This window comes from Peromyscus californicus, unplaced genomic scaffold (genome assembly GCF_007827085.1).
Source record: "Peromyscus californicus insignis strain IS unplaced genomic scaffold, ASM782708v3 Scaffold_3__1_contigs__length_106647218, whole genome shotgun sequence".
NCBI lineage: Eukaryota > Metazoa > Chordata > Mammalia > Rodentia > Cricetidae > Peromyscus > Peromyscus californicus.
In genome coordinates this window covers 12,590,816-12,616,243 of record NW_026294551.1, presented here as the reverse complement: position 1 = coordinate 12,616,243, position 25,428 = coordinate 12,590,816, and the positions used below count along the sequence as shown (strand labels likewise).

General features: G+C 36.7%; 1 protein-coding gene across 3 annotated transcripts in view; it reads right to left on the bottom strand.

Moving 5' to 3' along the window:
* Positions 1-25,428, bottom strand: part of Abca8 (ATP binding cassette subfamily A member 8) — a 77,657-nt gene that overhangs the window by 34,939 nt on the left and 17,290 nt on the right. For all 3 annotated transcript variants that reach the window (XM_052756481.1, XM_052756479.1, XM_052756480.1), the window contains 15 exons: positions 22,020-22,123; positions 21,098-21,324; positions 17,719-17,860; positions 17,270-17,455; positions 15,877-16,018; positions 12,341-12,506; positions 9,240-9,298; positions 8,540-8,650; positions 7,470-7,645; positions 6,924-7,043; positions 6,596-6,734; positions 5,868-5,958; positions 5,098-5,237; positions 2,217-2,336; positions 131-320 (listed from right to left, as the gene is read on the bottom strand). In XM_052756481.1, coding sequence (XP_052612441.1) covers positions 131-320; positions 2,217-2,336; positions 5,098-5,237; positions 5,868-5,958; positions 6,596-6,734; positions 6,924-7,043; positions 7,470-7,645; positions 8,540-8,650; positions 9,240-9,298; positions 12,341-12,506; positions 15,877-16,018; positions 17,270-17,455; positions 17,719-17,860; positions 21,098-21,324; positions 22,020-22,123 — 2,113 coding nt within the window. The remainder of the gene's footprint in view (positions 1-130; positions 321-2,216; positions 2,337-5,097; positions 5,238-5,867; positions 5,959-6,595; positions 6,735-6,923; positions 7,044-7,469; positions 7,646-8,539; positions 8,651-9,239; positions 9,299-12,340; positions 12,507-15,876; positions 16,019-17,269; positions 17,456-17,718; positions 17,861-21,097; positions 21,325-22,019; positions 22,124-25,428) is intronic.

The window sequence follows — 25,428 nt, the reverse complement described above, 5'->3', positions numbered from 1 at the left end:
AAGACTGTTAACAGAAATAACAGGTACATACTTGCACTGAAATTTATTTTTTATCATTTTTTTCCTGCTGTTCTACTTAGGTGTATTTTAATGCAACAATTGGAAGATGCCAGGATATCTTAATACTCACAGAAAAAAGACAGATTTCCTTTCGTGTTTAAACTTCAAGAAGCGAAGCCTGGCAACTGCATAGAGTTGTTGCCACCAGAGCATCATGCCCCCTTTCCTATTGCTCGCCTCATTGAGTAAAGAGACAAGTTGTTCCATTTCAGCAAGCCTCCCTGTGCCCCTTGTTCCTGCAGCTTCTGATACATTGACATCTATGAAACAAAAGCAAGCAATCTCTAATAAGTGATTAAATTTTTCTCTCAAAGCATTTTTTAATCCAGATATTTAAAAAAAATTCTCTTGTGGGAAAACAGAATTCCAAGATAAAACAAAAATGTGTCAATACAACCTTGAAAGTTGAAACTATTTCAAATGATGTTTCTTTAAAAGAGAGCTGTGAAATATAACAGCATAGGGAATATCCACATGCTAATGCATATGATAGCAGAGCTGACCTAAAAGAATGTAAAACAGTATTTTTTCCATTTATATATTAAGGCACAGAGCAGAGAAAAGTATAAGTTACTTAAGGAGAATCTTGTGGGGGAGATACTTGTGGAGGGCACAAAGCAGCTTTCTGGGTAAAGAAAACATTCTAAAGCTTGCTTTACATGAGTGTTACAGAGCAGCTGATGCTGAACTCCTCAATAGGAAAAAACAGCAGATGAACAGCTCATGTTATATAAATTACAATTCATTAACTAGATAATAACATTGACCCATAAACTCAACAGTTTCTCTAACAAACTGTGACAATAATAAGAGAACCCACAAGAGTCTTTTGGGGTTTTGTTTTTGTTACAAGGTCAATTTACACAAGTTAAATGTATTTGTGTGTACTGAAATATTAGAAATAGATTTTAAATTTTGTGGGTCTTTTTGAGAAGGGACCTCACTTTGTAATACAGGTCAGCCTTGAGCTCATGATGTTCCTGCCTCAGTCTCCCAAGAGCTACGATTATAGGTGGGTACCACCAGGCCCAGTTAGAAGTGCTTTGTGAACAGACTTATTGACTCCCCAATGACACACATCCCTCTTTGAACAAATTACTGGAACTCAAGGGTGTTACAAAAGATAATGAAAAGTGGATATGAGTAACTACTATTAGGCCACACCACTGTAGCCAAGACCGGGTGAGACCAATGACTTCTGACAAGGAGACAGAGTAGTATTCCTATTACTTGCTTCTTTTCCTGTCTGCCCACAAGAAACTCAACAACAAGAGAGACCATGAACGTTGGAGTAACTGACTCAAGTACTCCTGAAGGCAGGTAGCCCTGGAATGTACTTTATTCCTAGAGGAACTCAAAACCATGTTGAACCCAGACAGCTGTGAAAAGATGGGTAAGAAATAGCCTCAAGAATTTGAGTTCTTACTAGAGAAGCAGCCTCTCTTTCCTTTACCTTGATGGCTCCAACTTGTTTTCAATGAAACCTGGGTGGATTTTCATTAATAAAGTCAAAGGAAAGTTATCTTCAAAAATTATTCCTTTTCCTCAAACTACATCCATTATTGATCCTACTGTTGAATGTCTTAAGCTTCCTGTTTTAGAAATGTATTCCTATTGGAACTGGAGAGATGGCTTAGTGGTTAATACTGCTCTTCCAGAGGTTCTGAATTTGGTTTCCAGCATCCATGTTGGCAGCTCAGAACTGCCTAAAACTCCAGCTTCAGGGGATCCAATGCCTCTGGACTCCATGGACGGACACACACACACACACACACACACACACACACACACACACACACACACATACACACACACACCTAAAAATGAAATAAATCTTTTTAAAAAGTAATTTATCCCTATGTATCAAGTAACATAAGTAACATGTCCAAAGTTTAAATGGATCATTTTTTAAAAATAGAAGTTTCCAAGAAAGCATTTTGATGGACACAGGATAGAGAATCTAGGATACATAAACACTTGGTCAGTTCTTGTCAGACATCCCAGGTGAGGCACATCTGTGGTAGAGATGGCAACAGATGGTGATGGATTTCCTCATTTCTATAGAACTTCAAAGAGCAACAACAACTGTCGTGACTGTTGAAATGTAGCATTTTCAGAATGGACATATCATGATGGCTTTCATTCTTTTTACCTACCCGACTGGTCAATTGTTGATTTTCCTTCCAGTTTCAGGAACACCTCATTCAATGTTGTTAGAGAAACACCATAGTTCTCAATTCCCAGGTCTGGGCATCTCTCAAGATCCCTGTAAAGATCTAATGAACAATTTTTAAAATGTGGTCATCAGGGAAATGCAAATGAAAACTGCTTTGGCATTCTATCTCATCCCAGTCTGAAAGGAGATCATCAAAAACCACAAATAACAACAAATGCTGGAGAGGATGCTGGGAATGTTGCATTCCTATTCACTGCTGATGAGAGTGTAACTTGGTTCAACAACTATGGAAATCAATGTGAAGATTTCTCAGAAAGCTCAACAAACAAACAAATAAACAAAACAAAAACCAAACAAACCAACCAACAAAGAAACAAACAAAACAGAACTACCATATGACCCAGCTATACCACTATTGAGCACATACCCAAAGGCCTGTATATCCTATTACAGAGATGTCTGCACATCAATGCTCATTGCTACTCTTTTCACAATAGATAGGAGTGGAATAAACCTAGATGTCCATGAATAGACAATGAAAATGTGGTGCATGCACAAAATGGAATTCTTTCTATTCAGCCATAAAGAAAAATAAAATTAAGAAAATTTCAAGAAAATGGATGGAACTAGAGCTGGAGAGATGACATAGAGAGCAAACGCACTTGCTACCAAGCCTGGTGACCTTATTTTACTTCCTGGAACCCAGAAGGCATAAAGGGAGAACCCTCTCACAAGTTGTCCTCTGACCACATTCAAACTGTAGCGTTCATGCATCCCTCCCCCAAAACATGTAAAATAAATAAAATATGTGTGGGAGGGAGCCTTCAAGAAGGCTGTTTTTATGGTCGATGATGCTTAATGCAGAGACTCACACACAATTTCTCATCAATCTAAGAATGAGTTTGTTGGCAAGCTCAACCCTAAATGCAGGCATCTATGTCTATCACTCCCTCCAAGGCTCAGAGAGCATCACAAGAGAGGAAGCAGAAAGAGTGCGAGAGCTGGAGGATGGGAGGAGAGCCATGAAATTGTCTTCTGGATATGGCATGGCTTTTGCAATCATGAACACACAGCATCTCTGACTACCTGCTCTAGACCTGTACAAGACTGGACCCTTCAACACCAATTCATGGATGGAAAGATGCTCATGAACCTCACCTTTCCCCGAGGTGCTATTGGCAGTTAATGGTGGCTGGCTGAGGGACTGCCACAGTCTTCAGTGGTTAGTAAGTACTGATTGCCAGGTTTCACTCTACCTGAATTTCTGCTGTTTTCTAGATTATGTCTTTTTAAGTGGAATGATTATTGTTCAGTTAACATGTCTCATGATTCTAAAGCATACTTATATTTTCCTAACAAAGTATATATTTGAGTTTCCTTCCTTAGTAATTTATCTGCCTGTGGTGGTTTGAATGAGAACAGCCCCTGTAGGTTCATATATTGGGAATGTTTAGTCACAAGTGTTGAAACTGTTTGAGAAGGATTAGGAGGTGTGTCTTTGTTGGAATAAGTATGTACTTGTTGGAGGAAGTGTGACATTGGAGGGGGACTTTGAGGTTTCAAAAGCCCATACCCGGCCCAGGCTCTTCTCTTTGTCTATTGCCTTTGGATCAGGATGTAAAGCTCTCAGTTAATGATCCAGTGCCATGCCAGCCTACCACCACACTCCCCATAAATATGGTCACAGATTAACCCTCTGAAACTGTAAACAATCTCCCAATTAAATACTTTTTTTTTTTATAAAAGTTCCCATGGTCATGGTATCCCTTTACACACTAGAACAGTGACTAAGACACTGCCTTTGTTAAGCATATATATAGCAAATCTTTCTGGTCTTGTTCACTTAACATGGGCTCTCATAGTCCCTAATGATCTTGGGCAAACACCCTGAAAGCCAAACACAATTATTCTATTTCATGCACTGTCCTGACACCAAGGATAGTTTCTCAAGTCATGACACCCCCCAAAAAAAATAAAAAAATAAAAAAGTAAATAAAATAACCACATAATGGGACTTTTAGCCAATGAGTGAAGCTGAAAGTTTTAAGTCACTATGTTCATTGCAGATTAATGAGCCCTAGCATATTGCTATAATACATCAAGGATACTGAAAGACTATGAAAAACAAACAAGAGACTTACTTAAAAGTCATTCGGCATTATGATACAATCTCTGAAGCATTTTCTTATTTCTGAATATTTATGAAACAGTCCACGTGTCACACACTAGCTGTGCAATCATCTTTAACTCTGCTGTCCATCAGCATATATCATTATGACTCAGGTGCTTCTTCCTCATACACTCACACACATATTCCTTGAAGGTTTTGATAAACTCCCATTGTTTGATTGTCTCTTATTTGCTTTGTTCTTTTATTCCTCCCCCACCCCCATGGCAGGTTATGCTTTATTCTCTACTGTTTGGTAAGAGACATCCAACTCAGTTTTCAGAATGAAGCAACAATAAGAGTCGTTTTATCCGGTATTAAGTAGACACTGCTACTGTAAACCTGTATTTAGCACCACCATTGTGAGAAGTTCAGAAAACATGGAAAAAGCTCCTAGTATTTGAAACTATGACTAAAGGATTTAACACACCCTCACTTTTGAGGAGATGGGGTTGGAGGCAGAACTCGCCTTTGCAACAGTGACTTCTGCTAAGTAACTTCACTCTCTCTGCTTCTGTTTCCTGTGTCTAAAGTGTGACAGTCATTGCATCAAGCTTTTATTATTATTAAGAGAACTCTGAGTGATGCATCACCTCAAATGCTTAATGTTATACTTCATGCATATCAACCTGATGCTCCATGCTATTCACTATTATTGTGGATTTCATTTTATAGCTCATGGATAATGAATTACCTGGAAATTTATTTGTTCTTTCTAGGGGTAATATGTAGTTCAGTTTTCCTTCGCTTTCTGCCGACAATTTGCATTCAGGGATGTGTTGTTTGACAAGCGATGTTATTCTCTCATGCACACACGTTTCATTCAGCTGCAAGCTGTTATTTAAAAAATGGAATATGTTGTTTCAAGCAGTCTCCAACATCCAAAAATAACCAGAAAAGAACACTTATAAATTCAATGTAAAAAAACAAGTTGTGCAAATTTGAAATAAAGAGGTAAGTCAGTTAATGCAAATACATACAAACTAACTAGGATATTAGTTAAGAGACAATATTACTACTCTGGGTTAGTGAGAATAAGGATGTTAAGTAGAATCTTGTTGGGATTGAGAAAGTTGTTGGACTTTAGAGTAATCAAATAGTGTAAACATTTAGCTACATCTTTACTATACTTTCTCATACTTCCTCTACAATATGACAGTTATCTTATATTCCAACCTGGCCCTCTCTTCCACCATTTACTTCTTCCTACATACACACGTACACACACACGATGTATACATGCACACTTATACGCATATAAATTTTATTTTGAAATATATTTTCATTAATTCTTTGAAAATTTCAGACACGTATACAATGTATGCTGATTGTATTCACCGCTGCTCATCCCTCTATCTCCTTGCAGATCCCTGTGGCCCTCTCCTCTTGCAAGGATTGCATCCAGCACCACCTTTTGCTCTAGCCCAGTTCCCATCTCCCCCCACCTTCCCCTAGAAGACCTACCTGAGGTGATAGTCAATCCCCCACTTCTTCTTCAGGAACAGAGATGAGCCCACACACTTCAGCTTCCCCTTGGAGATGAACACTTTCCTGTCTGAAGAGGAAGAAACAAAGAAAGGAGATATCATTCATTTTAGAGAAATATGAAGTATAGTGAACTGCACAGGAGTTTATACAACTTTAAAAGTCAGATGCTATTAAGTTAGAAAAGCCCACTATCAAGCCGGGCGGTGGTGGTGCACACCTTTAATCCCAGCACTCAGGAGGCAGAGGCAAGCGGATCTCTGTGAGTTCGAGGCCAGCCTGGTCTACAAAGTGAGTTCCAGGAAAGGCGCAAAACTACGCAGAGAAACCCTGTCTCGACAAACCAAAAAAAAAAAAGAAAAAAAGAAAAGCCCGCCATCATCTCTGATGATTATGTAGATTATTTATGTGTCAAACACCTGAACAGAATGTTTGTTGTGCACAAACATTTCAAGTTGATTTATTCAATTATGAAATTCAACTGAATGGCATTTATCTTGCAATTAGTGAGCTTCCTAAGCAGGCCATGCTCTGCGTCATCACAATGCTGTAGAACGTGCTGTAGAACGTGAAGGGATACAGACACCTCAAACTTTTGTCAAAAAGACCTGGGTCATAGCATCCAGCAACATAAAAACACCAAGAAAATAATTCAAGATTTTCAGACCTAAGTCCTCATCGTGATGCTTAAGGAAGTCAGCAATTACCAGCCAGGATGTCAGCCTCATCCATGAACTGAGTGCTGAAGAGGACCACGCGGTCTGCTTTGCGTTCCTTCAGGAGATTCCACACCCGGTGCCTTGAGAAGGGGTCCAGCCCAGCAGTGGGCTCATCCAGTAGGAAAATCTGGAGGAGGGATCCAATGAAAGAATTTTCACTGACTATGGGAGCAGGCAGAATAGAGGCTAAGTATGTATATAGTTCACTACAGCACCCACTGCTTTACCATAGGACCTCCATCACAGTGCCTTTGTGGGTGAGAAGGTCATTTCCAAATTGATTTTTGAATTTATCTATTAATCTTCTCTGACTTACCTGAGGGTCTCCTAAAATTGCAATTCCAAAAGTCAGTTTTCTCTTCTGTCCACCACTTAGGTTTTGAGCAAGGATATCCTGAATATTCCTCATTTCCAATTCCATCAAAACTCTTTGTATCTACACAAACACACACACACAAAGATACGTTTAAGCCACAACAAGAATGCTTTTTGAAACTTTTAACACTATACAATAAAGTAATGGTTTTCAAAAAGTAACGATATCTTCTTGGGCTTCATATGACTCCATGTTTACTTGATACATGACTTGGGGAAATTATCTACCTCTTCATGATTTAATCTCATTTGAAGGTGAAGAAAATCAAATTATTTATCTAAGGCTCTTTTAAGATTAAAGGAATATACTTAATGATCTAAGACGGTATCACAGGTTACATGTGTTTGTTATTCCTATATTTTTGCAGCCAACCTTAATACATTGATTTGTATGTAGGTAATTTAATGCAACCAAAATCAAAATAAAGTGGATTAAACATTTTAGAAACATTTGGAATTTTCATGTTAGTCTTTGCATATCATGTACCTCATTGTCCACTTCATGTGCTTGAATCCCTTTTATTTTAGCAAATAGCCTGAGATTTTCCCTTACAGTGAGGAAATCAAATTGTACATTACATTGTGGACAAATTCCAGTGAGCTTGATGATACTTTCCAAATCAGTCATTTCTGAGAGTTTGTTATCATAGATAGTGACACAGCCTGTAAACAGGGGTTTCAAAAAACATTATCAAGATAAAATAGCACATTTCACCTACAGTTACTTAAAAAACTTTACAAAATAAAATTAGATATGTGATTTTATATTACTCCTGTGGTCTATCTATTCCAAATTTCATTTTAGTATCCTATCTCACCTGTATTTGAGAATATGGTAATCCTACCTTTTACCACCAAGAAATGAAGTCAATTCCTCTAAACCTCTTAGCTATGTGTGTAACTTGCTTGGATCAGTGAAATGTGAGTTAATAATAGTGAAAGAACACGAGACTGCTGTTTTACGTTGGCATTGATTCCTTTGCTGCTCAAAATCTTTAGAACCTCAGCCATAGAAATTTTCCGGAGATGAGAGAGAGACAGAAACAGAGAGAAAGAGACACAGAGAGACAACTAGAGAGAGACACCGAGACAGGGGACACAGACAGACACACACACAGGCAGAGACACACACAGAGAGAAAGACAGACAGAGAAGAAGAGAGAGAGAATAAGGCTAAAATTTCAGATGTATAGGTAAAGCCATCCTAGGCCATAAGTTACAGTCAAACAGTAAGATTAAGAGACCTTTCCAGTTAACCCATCTAATTATGATAAATATACATGATTGATATTTTTAAAGTTGCTGAGTTTTGAGAGTACTTTATGTATACAGAAGACTGTGATCAATATCTATTGAAACAATGTGAATTCTATGAAAATTGAATATTCCTAAAATACTAAAATTCTGTAAGTTAAGCTAATATCATATACATTTTATAAAATATATATATTAAATGTCAGTTTCTGTGAGTTTAATTATCTCTGTCTTTACTTAATGCTCAGATGTGTAACAAAAGCACAGATGATCCGCTTGTCAACCTTGAGGAAAGTCTCTTACCTTTGGTGGGAACACACAGCCCACTAAGGACATTTAACAGTGTTGATTTCCCAGCTCCACTATGACCAAGGATTGCAGTGATCTGACCTTTATATATGTCCAATGCTAGATCTGGGAGGGAAACGACATGAAGGTTTAAAATCACAAATGTAGGTTTAATGCAGGGCTCATATTGTGCTTATGTATTTATAGTATGCAGCTAAAATTTATGAAAGAATACATTCATTCATTTATTAAAGCAAAATTAATGCTATATTTTTCACTTTCAAAAATGTTGAAGTATGCAGTTTTAGTGGAATGGAAACTGTTTTGCCTGAACAGATTCAACATCACCTTGGCACATTATAGCCATTTGATAATTTCTTAAATTTAAAACAAATCAATAGTGTTATTATGCAACTAAAAATCCTATGAACCAAATAAAATTTTGCTTTCTTCCTTCACAAATGTACACACAATATTGAAGAAGGTCATCTGATTGCCATACTGAACTAAAAGTGGTAGACAAAAGTGTTCTTAAATTTCCTACTAGTTTCATGTGATAACAAAAATTACCCAGCATGACAATATTAGTTCAGTTAGGAGGGGAGCAAAACAATAACAACATGAGACTCAATACCTACTTACAAAGTCTAGAACTCATCACAGAGAGAATGTTAACTAACTAAAAGTTAAGATTTTCTGTATCTTAATTACTTACCTTTCAAAGCCTCTGTACGCTTAGACTTTTCTATGTATTCTTTTGTAAGACTTCTGATTCTGGAGAAGAGAGCAAGAAATAAATTGTTTAAAAGGCAGTATTTTTCTTTATTGTCTAGCTCTGAGTTTGGTTGAAAAATCTGGGTAAATTTGGGGTGCAAGAGTATGAGGGGAAGCATGTGAGCTTCATTTAGCTGTAATGAAACAGCAATGGTACTTTAACTAATGTTTGAAAACTTAACAAGTACCTGAGCTCCCTTGGAAGAAAGGTTGCTTCTTTCAGTGTGGGCAAAGGCTTGAATGTTGTTCTTGAGCATTAGTCCTGACCTGACTCATATCTAGCGATGGGGAAGCTCGGTAAGGATACAACATAGACAGCTAACACAACAAGGCTGATCAGGGAACAGAGCGACATACAAATGTTAGAGGTGATATCTTCATGAAGCCCAGAATCTCTTTAGGTCAGTCAGGCAGGAGAGAGTGGCAAGAAGAATGTCGTGAACAATATCCGAAGCTTTTAGCTATCATTGTACTTTAACTGTTTAGTAGCTGACAAATATAATTATTCCCTATAACTACTTTCCTGCTCTGAAAGGAATACTAACAGTACATGCATTGTAGTTAGTTTGAAGACTAACAAAGTGTTTCATGTTATATGCTGAGAAAGTGGTCCATGAAAAGTATTGGATGCCATTGATTCTATAATGAAGATTATGGTTACTAAGAGGGGTGTGAACAATCATAATTTAAGTACTGTGAAACACTAAATTCTATATGTTGCAATTCAGAAACCACTGTAGTTCTGGAAATGTAGGCATATTATCTATCTGGTTGTGTTCTATCAAGTAACTGTACATTTGTTTTATGCCACCAACTGTCTTTTCTCATGCAGCTCAGGGTTTATGTATGTTGCTTAAAATATATTTCTCACAGCTGCTTCTTGCAGTAGATGATAATTAACACACAGACAACAAGGCATTGTGCAGACAGTGAGAGACTTTGAATCACTCAGCCCCTCAGGAGATGTCTTTATCTAATATTTCCCCTCAAGCAGGGCTCAGAAAGGATGTAGAAAGATTTTAAGAGCCAGACATGGTGGATGACTCCAAGGGAACAGCATCTTTAAGGCACAGCAGGGATGATATACATATGAACTCACAGAGACAGCATGTACAAGCCCTGCACAGATTCAAACCAGACAAAATCCCAGCATGAAGAAGTGGACATGGGGTCCCATTCCAATCAAGAAGCTGTTTGCAACTGATACCTGCTGGGAAATAGAGTCATTTCTTCTCTCATGGAGCGCCACTGGGTATCTCATCCACACTCCAGGTGAGGCCCCAGGCCCTGGAGTAGTTGGCCAACACAAAATGAATTCCATGTTTTGTTTTGTTTTTTTCAGGGAGGGGACATTTTGTTTTGTTTTGGAATTTTTTGTCTTATTGGCTTTGTTTGTTTGATTTGTTTTTCTTTTGTGGGGTTGAGAAAGAGAAAGAACACGGATCATGAAGTTGGGTGGGTAGAGAGATAGGGAGGGTCTGGAGAAAGTTGAGAAAGGGGAAAGAATATGATCAAAATATATTACATGAAAATAAAAAGGTTTCAAGTAAAAAGAAAGAAAAATTGATTTCTTATTTCATTCAAACATTAACTCCTCATTCTTCCACATCACTTTTTGTTCAGTGAAATACCAAAGAGAAAATGAGAGATACCAGTAGACCGAACAACCATTGTCTTACTATGACTTTCTCTGCCTGAGGTTAAAAGTTATCCAAACTCAGGACAATAAGGGTAACTATAAAGCAGGTCACGTGTTAGGAATTGAAAGTTATGGCTAGAAGTTAGAAAATACCAACACCTGTCGCCCAGGCCCAGGGAACAGAGCAGGAGATAGAAAAAATGTAAAAGCTGGAGGATGGGAGGAGTGCTGGCAAACTCTATCCATGTGGCTGTCTGCACAAGATCAAGCCAGTCCAAATTCCACTATGAAAGGAGGATGGGCTGGGCGGTGGTGGCACACGCCTTTAATCCCAGCACTTGGGAGGCAGAGCCAGTTGGATCTCTGTGAGTTCGAGGCCAGCCTAGGCTACAGAGTGAGTTCCAGGACAGGCTCCAAAGCTACACAGAGAAACCCTGTCTCAAAAAGAAAAGGAAAGGAGGATGGACTTACGAGACACATCCCTACTTGAGGGCTATTGGCTTTTGATGGTTGCTAAGAGAGCCATTTTTCTTTGGGTGTGTGATCACTGACAGGTTGGTTGCCCATATTTCAGTGGATATTCTCACAATATACATGTGCAAATGGACAGTACTCATTGGATTCAATGGGATATATATTAATATTTATATTTATATATATTAATGAACAGGGCATGAAATTGGGAGGAGGACATGTTAGTAGTGAGCCGTGAGAGTTGGAAGTGGCTAGTGGGGTGCTGGATATGATTAAAATACACTGTATATATTCGTAAAATTTACAAAAAAAATAAATAAAAAATATTATCTAAAGTAAGAGTAGCAAACATAAGGACCTTGAGGATTTCTTCCTTATATGAAATAAATGCAAATAGTACTACGTGAAACAGGTATTTTATGGTAACCCAGAATGAGGATATGCATAACTGAAAGGCATACTGAGCTGACTTCCCGTTTGTCTCCAGGCCTTTTCACTTCATTCTTCCCTTTTCCTTTGTCTTCTTAGTAGAAACAATGACTTCATAAGGGAAGAACTATTAAGATGAGCAAAGGGAAAATGGCTGGTATAACTAACAAGGTGGAATCATGAATCCCTGAAGCTAAGGAAAAGAAAAAGAGGGGAGAACAGAAGCAGTAAGTGACAGGCAGAGAGGAGGTTTGCTGAATTGTGGCTGCTGATGTCTTACATTTAAGTTTGGCACTAAAAGAAGCATGCCATAGTTTTTAGAAGCATCAGAATACAGGACAGAAAATCACAGGCAATGCACATGAGATTAGGTCGGAACCCTGCGAAGGACTCAATGGAGGGTTTGCAGGGCTTAACTGCAATGCATGTCTGGAGCAAGTTTTAGGCTGTGGATAGCATTGCCCCATCCTGGCTTTCCTCTGCACCACATGAAATCTCACCTGATGGCTTCTTTCCCATGGAATTCTGTAGACACAGGTTCAAATAAGTCATCAGAAAACTCATAGTCTGTCTCATTGTCAAGGGCTATCTGATCAGCTTGATTTTGTTGTGACCAAAACGAGGATTTCAGAAAAAACAAGGGTGGATGTCGTCGTCCATATTCACCTATTAAACCAGTGTAATTACATATGGGATCAGCCACTGTTCTAAAATCCCCTCTAAATGTGAATATATTTCAACACAAGCAAACACTGTCTTAAGGTGTTTTGACATTGGGACTACTAGAGAAAAATATGAAGATATTAGATTAGCTACATAAATAATGATTTTTTGAGGGAAAATAAAGAGAAAATATAAAGCAAAATGAAAGACATTTCTAATCTTGGGTTATCCAAAATGCAGATCCGAATATATTATGTCTATACAGTCACTAAAAGGATGAGGAAATTACTAATTACATATCCAAATATAGTATGAGTTCACACAGTCAATTAAACAATTACTAACTATTAAATGAACATTTTAAAGCAAGACAACATAACAAAACAATTATTTGATGGGCCATAAGAAAGAGTGGAAAGGGGCACAGCACATCAATCCAAACAATATGAAGGGCAGGAGAAGCTAAGTATATAATCAAAGTAAGTTCATTTTTTCTATAAGTTCCTCTCATTGTGTCAACTTGCTTGGTACAAGAAAAATAAAGATAAAAAGATAGCCAGTGAGCTAGCTATGAGGTAATCTCAACTGGTCTAGTACCAGTGAGCTAGCTATGAGGTAATCTCAACTGGTCTAGTACCAGTGAGCTAGCTATGAGATAATCTCAACTGGGCTAGTACCAGTGAGCTAGCTATGAGGTAATCTCACCTGGTCTAGTACCAGTGAGCTAGCTATGAGGTAATCTCACCTGGTCTAGTACCAGTGAGCTAGCTATGAGGTAATCTCAATTGGTCTAGTGCTCATTCAAAATTCCTAAAAGAACAGCGAATGTAAAGAAAATTAATTTCCCAATTTTTCCCAGAATTGATGAAATTTATGGTCATAAATTTAAAAATCTTAAGGAAATCTAAATATGAGCATGTATGTGTGCACATAAGTGTACACACACACACACACACATACACACGAGACAAATTCATTTTAAATTTAGAAGGCTTTTTAAAAGCAACAAAAAGAAAAGATAAAAATCTTAAAAGATGCCAAAAATAAACTGGACATTACAAAGGAAATAATGATAACAATGAACAGACATTTCCTGTTGGGGACCATGCAAGACAGAAGATCGTGATGTCTCAAGTTTAAATAACATTAAAAACAGCAGATTTATATTATTGAAATAAAAACAAATCTGCCAGCTTAGAGCTCTGCATTCAGTGTAAACGTATCTTTTAAAAATGAAGGCAAAATAAAGACTAGTGTAAACATAAGATAATCAGGTAGAAATATACCAAAACAATATGAAATATTGGTAAGTAAAAATTGGAAAAGCACATATTTCAAACTAAATTTAAAAATTTTTTAAATTGAGACGAGAAAAAATGAATTATATCACATATTGCATAAGGTTTTAGTCAAAAATAAAAGGAAGAACATTAAAATCTCTACTTATTTGCAGAGAAGCCATTTGCCTAAGATGCTGCTACCATGACGGGGCAATGGAGATGTAATAGATTTTTGTCAACTCAAGTGCTGGTGGGGGGGAATTCAAAGAATAAGCAACCTTTAGGGATTAAAAAATATGGTAACATCTTTCTATAATAAGATTTGGAATGAATTACAGTAATTCTGAGTCACCTGAAATATGAGTGCACCAGAAATAAAAACTAAAATTTGACTCCCAAACAAGGACTTTGGCAATTTAACAATAAAGGCAAAAACTTAACACTAAAGCACAGAAAAAAGTATTGTAAACATTTCTTAAGGAAATTTGTCCAAGTTAGATCAGTATTACTTAGACTATGCATTACTCCTTCACTAGAAGTTTTGTTTAATCAGTACTGGAAATAAAACATATAAGCATATATGATACATATATATATATCATATAAACACTATACTTACACACATAAACATATATATAATTCTTGGTTATATATATATACACTATTCATCTTCTATGTATACACATATTAACAAAGCTGATAAATTGAATAACTTATTCTTCAGTAAACTTTGGGAAAGTCACCAGAGACAATTACCATGTATGCATGATTCACTCAAAATCAGGAAGAACAACTATTAACTAAAAAGGAAAATCTCTCTGTGCTGCTTCTCACTGATTCACCTTTTCTTCATGTGTTTACCCATGGCTGCTCTGGGATGGAGCACTGGCCCCGGTGTCTTGCATAGGAAATGCACATAGGAAAAACAGTCTGTGCTCTCGAGCAGAGAAAGTATACTAGACAGGAGCAAAGGAAGGACCTTTTACAGGTATTTACTGAGTCCCAGGATGTACCAAGTCCTCTTGGGGTGTTTGAGCTCAGTCAGCCAATAAGACCAAAATCATAGCCTTTGAGAAGCTTATATGGATTAATAAATTGAAAGGAAATACAATTATAAATGTCCTTCAGATGTGGCTATATATTATTGTAGGATAGCTGCATTATCCCTGTCCGACCTTGAAAATACAGGTGCCCTGGTTCCTCTCACAACCATTTAAGTAAGCATGGCTTAGCTTGAGCAGAGTTGCTCTTACTTTAAACCACCTATAATGACATGGGTGAACTAAATTATTGTTAAATGAAGGAAAGTAAACACAGTAGGGAAAGTGTCACTTGATTTGACATATTTGGGAATAAAGAGTTGAGTTCATAAATACAGAGCAGAATGGTGGTCCCCGGGGCCAAATGGCAGGGTAAGACTTGGGAGATTTGACAAAAACCCATACAGTTTCAGCAAAAAGGGAGAAGTGAGTTCAAGGGATCTCAGAACATGGCACTACAGTCAGTAACAGTGTATTGTACTCTTGAAAATCTCATGTAGTAGGTTACCACAAAAACAAGTATGTGAGGTAATATACATACACATGTTGATTAGCTCAACGGAGTCAATCACAATGTAGCTATGTTTCAAAACATAATATGTTAGGTGGTAAATATGTGTTCATTTATCAGTTGAATGATAAAGCTCATGACATAGCTCAGATCAGTCAGCAACTACAAACATTTAGGAATAAAAAGCCCTAAATTGTAGGAAGTAGTCAGAGACAAATAAAGAGAAATGGACTGCACACTCATCTAAAATTCTATATTCCACAATCACAAACTTCTGATTTCAGTTTCGAGCTGATAAATTGCAAGAGAGATGAAAGAACCAGTTCTTCCCGAGTGACTCTGCTCATTGTCTTCCTGTAAATGGACATATTCTGGAGATGTGGGTGATGCATTTGAAGGACATATTTTTAAAATCTCACATTTTAATTAATTATTAACTAATTAATCAAAATTTTTATCAAATAATTAGTTAATTGTATATAAAATATTATTAAAAATGAGATTACAAACATTCTATTAAGTCTTATCGTGGAACTACTTACTTGGTAAAACCTTTTCAAAGTAAAATGTCAATATCAGGTAGAAGACACTATCAAAGAACAACATGAAAATTGTGGCAATGATTAGATTTGGGTTGCCTGATGGGTTTGCATTAGAATTCACATCATAATCCAAGTGTAAGAGCTGGAAATTAAAAATAACCCAGTAAGTCAAAGGCAAATAATCATCTTTTTAAAATAGCTTAGCTATTTCATGAACTGTAACTGTTATCTTTTACCAGGTCCCTGAAAGACAAAGTTAAATCACTTGACTGTCAAGACTACAGATTTTGACTGGAAAACAAAGATATGTAAAAACTATAATGCAATTTACCAATCGTGAATGTATGTTCCAAATGAGACACACATTAAGTAGAAAGAGAACTTAGCAAAAGTGTGATAGTCACATAAGGGCTTGTTAATTGGAAAAAGGAACAAGAAAAGACTTTCTGGGAGATGCTGCCTGACAATAAAAAATTAATGATAATGCATTTCATGTTTAAACAAAGACCGTAGGAAAACTGATGGAAGGGGTTGGATAGTTGCCTGAGGGGTCAAGAGCACTTGATGCTCTTGCAGAGGATTCATGTTCTGTTTCCAGCACCCACACTGAGTGGCTCACAACTACCTGTAACTTTAGCTCCAGAATATCTGATACCCTCTTCTGGCCAGTTCAGGTACCTGCACACAGGTGAGCATGTGTATACACACACACACACACACACACACACACACACACACACACACACACACACACACAGAGGGGGAGAGAGAAAAAAATAAAAATAAATTTTTAGTAAAAGAAAAAATGGACTGATCCATAATTTTCGAGAGAATCAGCATTACATGCCATATATATTATATAGTTACAGTAATTCTTATCATCACATCATAATGGAGATTAAATAATTCCATATCTGAGGGAAAGAGTTGGTCTGTTCAGCTTAAGAACTAAGTAGAAAAGGAGAATAAAAAAATACTTGAGGATCAAAAAGGGATTTACCAGTCAATGGTTGAGCATCATTTTCATTTTATTTTGCTTTGTGTTATTGCCTCAGAATTAAACCACATAGCCTTTTAAAATTAAATAAGATGGCTAACTGGGGTACATCAGTTCAAACTCAATTTATAACATAAACTTTGGAAAGTGACAAAACATTTACACTACATTAAAGAACTATGAATCCATTTGTCTTTCTTGACATATAAAAGAACTTATTTTCCAGGAGAAAATGACTTCTGGCTTTTAGGGTTATTCTCTGAAAACTCACAAGTACATTCCATTGAACTACAGTGCTCAAAAGGCTACATGTAGAAATGACTATATACTATAGAGTTCCAGGGAGGAAAGATATTTCAGAAATATCATTAATAAACTAGCTGGCATCCCACTCACCTGGGCCATTCCAAGCATAAAGGCAAAGGGGCTGAGCAAACTTAGAACCCACTCCAAGGACACAGGAAGGTATCTGTACAATGCTGTGAATCCCAGACTTCCGGAGAAGACAGTGAGAAAGAACACCACAAAGTCGGTGAGGAAAGACTTCCTTAGTAAGACACTCATTAAGAAAGACAAAGAGATCTACAACAAGAGAAGACCCAGTTGATGTATGTTTATCTGAGAATTATTACTATAACAAAACAAATGATTTCTTATATAGAATTAGTTTTCTCTACAAATTTTACAGAAAATTAGAACTATCAAGAACTATAGATCAATATTATTTATCTACAGATTGTCTCATGCAAATAAAAAATAGGGATACACAGAAATTGCCTAATTGGTTCCAACTTTGCTTCTTAGACTGAAAGCTAGACACAGAGAGATTTTATTCACCAACTCACCAAAGATAAGCCATAGAAGAAAAAGAGGCTGAAGATCGTCATGAATCCGGCCAAAATGACAAATTGAACCAACTTTACAATAAATGCCAAGAGAAGGGCCACAATGAGGACAATGACACCATAGAGCAAACCCCAGGACAGCCTTAATTAAAAACAAAATTCTATTAGTATTTCATAGTTAGATGGAAAGGATTCCCTACTCTGGCTGCTTATATTACCCTTCTTTCAGCCCCATACTCACTCAACAGACTTCATAGAATCTTCTCTAGAATACATAAGAAGAATAGAGTAATTTGGTAAATAAACTTACATAGAATTAATACAAAGATTCAAGATGAATCTCCTGAATATTGACAGTCTTTTTCATCTTTCAGGTGTGAATATACATGTATCTTGCTGAATTTCAATCCTTTAATATAACTAAGTTAAAGTCTCTTTATTCCATGTAAAGTTACTCTGATCTAACTTTTTTTTTCCATGGCTTTACTATGGAAGCAAGAATACCTAATTCTATACTTCCCTCTTCTCCCTAATGTGCTTACAATAAAGTTCCTTTTTCTCCTTATAGGAACACTAACTGTTTTATACACTTTGACATCAGTCAGATATTGTTTGGGATAGCATGATATGAGGATTCATATTATTATTATTATTATTATTATTATTATTATTATTATTATTATTATAGCACTATAATGTCTTTCCTTTGTCCATTTTCCTTTTCTTCATTAATACTTTCTGACAAATTACAGTCTTAAAGTGTTTATAGCAAATGCCAATAAGATATACAGGGAGCCATCTTGGTAAGTAAAGTGCTGGGCAATGCAAGCATGAAGACTTGAGTTTGATTCCTAGAACCTACAAAACAAACAACAACAAAAATAAACAACTGTGCACAGTGGTGAATGCTTGTAATCCTAGAACTGGGGGAAAGGAGACAGGTAGATGCCAATAGATCACAGATAGAGCTCTAGTTAGCCAATCAAATCTAATCAAAGAATCTCAGGCCAATAAAAGACTCAGTCAGATGGACAATAACTGAGGAACCTCACTATAGGTTGACCTCTGGCCACCACACATGCACACATATGTGTGCACACACAAGAACACACACATACACTAACACATGAAGCTTAGTGACCAGTAAAAAATACTGTGTGAATGTATTATTATAGACATAAGAAATTAACGAGTTTTATTATTTTTAATAGATAATTCCTATAGCATTTCCTACTTTATCTACATTATTATTTACTGATTTACAGCTTATGGTATGCCCATAGTTGTTAGTTATTATTTAACTAACATATTTATACTAGGGTTCACTAATAATAATAATGAGAGCATATTTAAATGAGGGCTCACTCTGTATTGCACAGTGGAAATGATTGTCAACAAATGGGTACTGTCTTATGTCTACAGCTCCAGTAGCTGTTATTATTTCTCCCAATTTAACAAAACAGAATCCTACAAAAAAGATATGATTCATTTACTTCCTCTGATCTCAGAGACAGATGGATATTAATTTGTAGGAGCTTGATAAGATGAATGCTTCCTGCTCCCTAATTATACATGCAATTCCTATTCATGCAATATAAATTATTTTGTCACGACAAGAATATAAATCTTAAGTTATATCTTTATCTCAACTACCTACCATTTTCCTGATCATTCTAAAAAAAAAAAACCCAAAAATAAAACAAAAACCATTGTAAATATAGATCCCAACTTGAAAATAAGCTAACTATAGAGCTTAAAATAGCCAGTAATTTCTAGGAGTACAGAGAGAGAGAGACTAAAGTTGAACAAATGGAACACAGAACAGTTTTGGGAGAGTAAAGCTATAATCCATGATACTGGGACTCTAGACATAAGACAGTACCCATTTGTTGACAATCCTTTCACTGTGCAACACAGAGTGAGCCCCAGTTTAAATATGCTCTTTATTAACTAACAACTACTGTTTTGTTAATTATGATAAATACACAACATTTATGCACATGACTAACAAGGGAAAGTCTACAGGAAGGAGTGAGCTGCCTCTGCTTTCTGCTCAAGAAATAAAGACTATTATTTTTAAAAAGTATGAATTGAATAATGCTTTTGCCATGGCATGATTCTGATATATCCCACGACCAAGGGACACTATATCACTTTATGGTAATTAAAGAGCAGAAACTTGGGCTTTCAACTTGAAGTTTTATGATATTTCATACAGAGATCATAACTCTAACTGCCAAAACACATGTTAATATTTAGCATCTACTGATCACCAAATACTTTTCAAAGTGTAGGCTAGAGTTTTACAAGAAAGGGCCTAGGGGCCAGAAATATGGCTCAGTGGTTAAGAGCACCGACTGCTCTTGTAGAGGACCCAGTTTTGATTCCCACATCCACATAGTGACTCACAAATATCTGTAATCTAGCATTGGACATGCAGGCACCAGGTACACATGCCATGCACAGAAATGTGTGAAGGCAGGCAAAACACCCATGCACATAAAATAAGAAAATATATTTTTTTAAAAGAGAATGAGCATACTTAATCATGTCAACAACCATCCAAGGATGGTATGGTTGGATATATTCCCCACTCTTGCAGAGGCAGAAATTGAGGCTCACTGATTTATGCAGTTTTCCTATGATAACAACTGGTGAGGGGCAAGTAAGACGTAAGTAAACACTGATACTATTTTCTTGTTCCTCTGTTTCTCTTGGTTAAAGCTGCTGCTTGAGGAGCATAACATTTAATATATTCAGCTCCACAGTGAATTTTTTCATAATGCTTTTAGCATAACACCCCATTTAAGGGATCAAGCGAATTGCTTGTTGATCCAACAACAACAAACAGCTCGAAAGCAAGCATTTTATTGAATATTAGAAGTTCTAAGTTCTCATGTATTTGAAAGCAAGAGACATTGGCTGCACAATATCTGAAATATCATTCAACGGCAAATATGTAATTCATTGCTCAATTCAGAGTTAAGTGTGGTGAAGTTCATCCTTTTTCTCTGCAGTATTACACCAGGGAGAGCCCACGTAATTCACAGGAAATGAAAGCAAGAAAGATTTACATTTTAATAATGATGGAGAGTTTGGAAGGGTCGTTGTTTTGTTTGAAACAGTGTCATGTACCCAAGGTTGACTTTGAACTCCATATATGGCCAATGATGATCTTTAACTTCTGTTTCTTCTACATCTCCCTCCCACAAGCTGAGATTATAGATATGTACCACCACACCCAGTAAATATAGTGCTGTGGATCAAAGTCAAAGGCTTTATAAATGCAAGGCAAGCGCTCTGCCAGCTGAAATACATTCCCTCTGTCAATGATGTTTTCTCCCTAGAGACTCGCTTTCCGAGCCCTCCATCAACTTACCAGAATGCAGAATCTCGAAGACCCATCACTGTCATCAAGCCCTTCATCTTTTTCCTTTCTCTTGTAACACCCGCTGAGATATAGTAGGTGAGTGGGGAAAAACAAATAATATATAAAAAAAGGAAAGAATCAGTCGTTATTCCTCCTTGGGCAATGAAAGGCTCTATCTTCATGTATTTTCCGGTTACTGACATCATCTCTTCCATCACCGAGTGATTTGTTGTGATCTAAACAAAGATATCAGTGAAGAGAACAGGCATAACAATGGTACACAGAGAACATCCTGCTTCCCCTGAATGTATAACTGGATCTGATGCTAGCCTGAGTTTCTTCTCACATGTTCTGTGGTTATTTAGGTTCTTGAGTCATATCTTTCATCCTGGTCTCCCTACACTACTTAGAATCTTATCAGCTTCATGATAACCAATGGCTGTTCATTTTTCGTGGAATTTTTTTTCTATTATATAAGGTAGACGTGATTCCCACCTGATCATTCAGTGATTCATTTAAATCATTAATTTAATCATTAGTGATTAAAATGATCATTCAGAAGATCATTTTAATGAGAATTCTTCCATCAAGGCTGGGAACTGTGTGTTTCTTTATAGACAAGAGCACTGTTTATAATTCCATGACAGTACAAGTTTCCTGTTCTAACTATGTGATTACACATCCAGCTTCCTTAGAGTACTGATTCCCTGGAGAAAAGAAAATCTTATTCTGTTGATGTTACTATCTACACTGTTCTACCACAACTGGACATGTAGCAGCCTTGGTGAACTTCAGTGGGGGAAAGCGAGTAGATGAATGAATTCGAGTGAAAGAGTAACTGAGTAAGTGAGAGAGTGAAAGAACACAGCTATCGACTGACACAGTCACAGAACTGAACAGAATTGTGTTTCGTCCCACATTTTGCACTCACTTCTATGATGGCTGAATTAATGGCAGCCTGAAGAGCCACAAACCCATCTGTCCAGAAGTATGAAAGGTCACAAATAATATTATCTTCATATGCAGAACAATGAGCTTTGAGAACAAAGAAAAGAATATGAGTATGGGGTGTGAGTCTAATTATTGCAAGCAGAGAATTTTACAATCTCCTCCCATACCAAAAGCACATTTGTTGCCTTGAAATCCATAAAGCCTCAGATTTATAATTACTAATAATTGTTGAAGTGAGGATACAAAGCCATTACCCTAGAAAGTATTCTTTGTTTCTACATTTTCTAAGTCAATACCTTTCTCATATTTTCTTCCGTTTCTCTATTGTTCATATTTTGAGCTTTTTCTTCCTGCTTTTGTATTTATTATTATTATTATTATTATTAGGAAGTTTGGTGTGGAGGAATTAAATTTATAACCTTATACTTGGTCGGCAAGCATTATACCAGTAAGTTATACTCCCAACCTTTGTATTAGTGATTTAAAATAACTTTTACGATTATCAAAAAGTAGTACTATAGTCTAAAATAAGACCAAGACCCCACTGCAATCAAGTATTTTCTAGTGAGATAATTGGATATAATAAAATAATGGGCAAATGGAGCTCATAATAAGATAAGAATTAGGTAGTCTTTTGAAGAAAAGTTATTTTGAAAATGAAAAGTCAAAATTACTCCTCCACTGAAATTTTATCTACAGTTTATTAAAGATAAGCCATCATTAAATTAGAAAATTTGTTCTACACTATATTAACTTTAAGTGATAAGGGCATATGTAGACTTTAAAATGGCATAAATACAAGCAGAAGAAATATCTGTACATTAACCCACACACCTTAAGAAGTAAGATCTAACCAGAAGAATACAGTCCACAGAATCAGCTAACCAGGGCTCGTAGGGACTCACAGACAGAAGTGGCAATCAGGGAGCCTGTGTGGGTCTGAGCTAAGTCCTCTGCATGTTATGGTACAGCTTTGTATTTTTGTGGAACTGCTAACAGTGGGCGTCAGGGTGTCTCTGACTCTTTTGCCTGCTTTAAGCACCCTTTTACTCCTACTGGGTTGCCTTGTCCAGCCTTGATATGAGGGTATGTGCCTAATCTTTTTGTAATTGGTTATGTCATGTTTGGTTGATATCCCTGGGAGGTCTGCCCTCTTCTGAAGGGAAACAGAGAAGGAGTGGATCTGTGGGAGAGGGGAGTTGGGGAGAGGAACTGTGAGGAGAGGAAGGAGGGGGATGTAATATATGAGAGAAGAATAAAAAATAAATAAATAAAGAAGAAGTGAAGACTAGAAAGGCAAAATTCCCCATTTCTTCTGTGGACTTATTCTACCAATAAAATCTATCATCATCCTATGACAACGACTTCCCTATACTTTATGGCCATTTATAGATTTCTAAAAAGATGTCTATATTCCTAAGCAATACTTACTAAGTAGTTTTAAAATTATGCAAATCTTACCACATAGTTTTACAAGCTAATAATGTCTTTTGTATTTTCAGAATCATATTTTTGGTCCGTTTGATCTGATGTAAAAATAAGATTCCTTTTCATTAATAGAATTATTGTGGTCCTTTTAAAAGCATTTCATAAAATGTTTTCTCTTCTTATTTAGAGACTCTTTCCTCTTCAGATTACAATAATATAATTACAATTATTGAACATATTTCAATTTTTTCTTTGATAAGCAATTGTTAACAGTGCCTCTGGAGTTTCCTAGTGGTACACTGTTTTTCTTTTTATGAGTCACAGTTGTTTTTGCAGTCTTGTGTTTCATCGTTTATTTTCTGTATGTCTGACTATCAAATGCTTTTTTTCCTATGAACTCTTGCATATAGTATCTTTTTAGTAATTGTGAACTGAGACTTCCTACTCAGAAATACATCTTTGTGTTCTGGGTTGGTATGAGAACATTCCAGACAAGTTTGATAATGCCTTCAATTTATGTAACTGATGCACTCCTATTTTTCACTTGGCTGTTATTTCTACTTGAAGGTTTGAAGTTGAAGTCTTTTAAAAGACATAATATTGCCCAGAACCCAAAAGAAAGAAGTTTCCTTGTTCCATTCTTTTTTTCTGCTACAAGATGATTCCTCCTCCACTCTTCCCATTGATGAAAGGCACATCTTTTGTTGATGTTGTTTGTTTTTGCTTTTAGTTTTGAAGAAAGGGTCTCATTCTGTTACCTAAGTTGGCCTAAAACGTGGTGGGTATCCCAGGCTGGCCTTGACTTTACAATCATCCTCTCATCTCGAGTGCTGGGATTACAGATCGAAGTCATTACATTTGGTTTGAAGGATACATCTTTCTGAAAGTTCCAGCCTGATGACATAGCTCCAACTGAGGCAAGCTTGACACCATCTGATTTATCCTAAATTTGCCATTGAAGCTCAAGCTTCTTGTTGGAAAAAAACTGTTAGACCCATATGTCATCAGGAAACATAAACACAACACACTGATGTTTAGCAATCACTTTCACTACTGGCTGCTGTGATTTTCTTTTTCATGTGATTTTAGTTTAGGATGAATATATGTGCACTCTTGTGTGTGTATGTGTGGGCAACATTTCTTGTTTGTCTAATTTTATTTACTTCTAGAAATTGACTTTATCTTTGTTATAGTGGGAGGTAGGATGAATGAGTTAATATGTATGCTCATGTGTGCATATGTGTGTGACGGTCAGAGGTCAGCCCTGAGTGTTGTTCTCAGGAGCAATCCACCATGTCTTTTGAGACAGGGTCTCTCACTAGGACCTTGGACTCACTAATTGGGGCAGCCTGGCTTTCTGGGGAGCCATCTCTGACTGCTTCTCTAGCACTACAATCACAAGCATGCACCACCACACCATGAGTTTTACATGTGTTCTAGGCATCAAACTACCATCCTCACACTTGCACAACAAGTATGTTACTAACTAAGCTATCTCCTCAGTTCCTTGCCTTTGTTGTTGAAACTTATTAATTTGCATTAATTAATATCCTGTTCAAGTTTACTTTCTCTTGCTGTGATATAACCAATAAAGCTTACCAAAAGTAACTAAGGAATTAAGGGGTGTATTTTAGCTTATAGGTTATAGTATATCATTAAGGAAAGCCAAGGCAGGATCATGAAGCAGAGATCACTGAGAAATGTTGCTTACTAGCTTGTTTCCCTTTGCTTGTTCAGTTACATTTATTTATAAACTAGGTTCATCTCCCTAGGGATGGGATCACCAACAGTGGACAAGATGCTCCTACATCAATTAGCAGTTAAGAAAATGTGATACAGACATGCCCACAGGCCAATCCAAGGGAAGCAATTCTCCAGTTGAGTTCCCTTTTCCCAAGTTGTCCAGTTAACAACAAAACTAGCCAGGATATATCCCTACATACTCCTATAATATTGGAGGA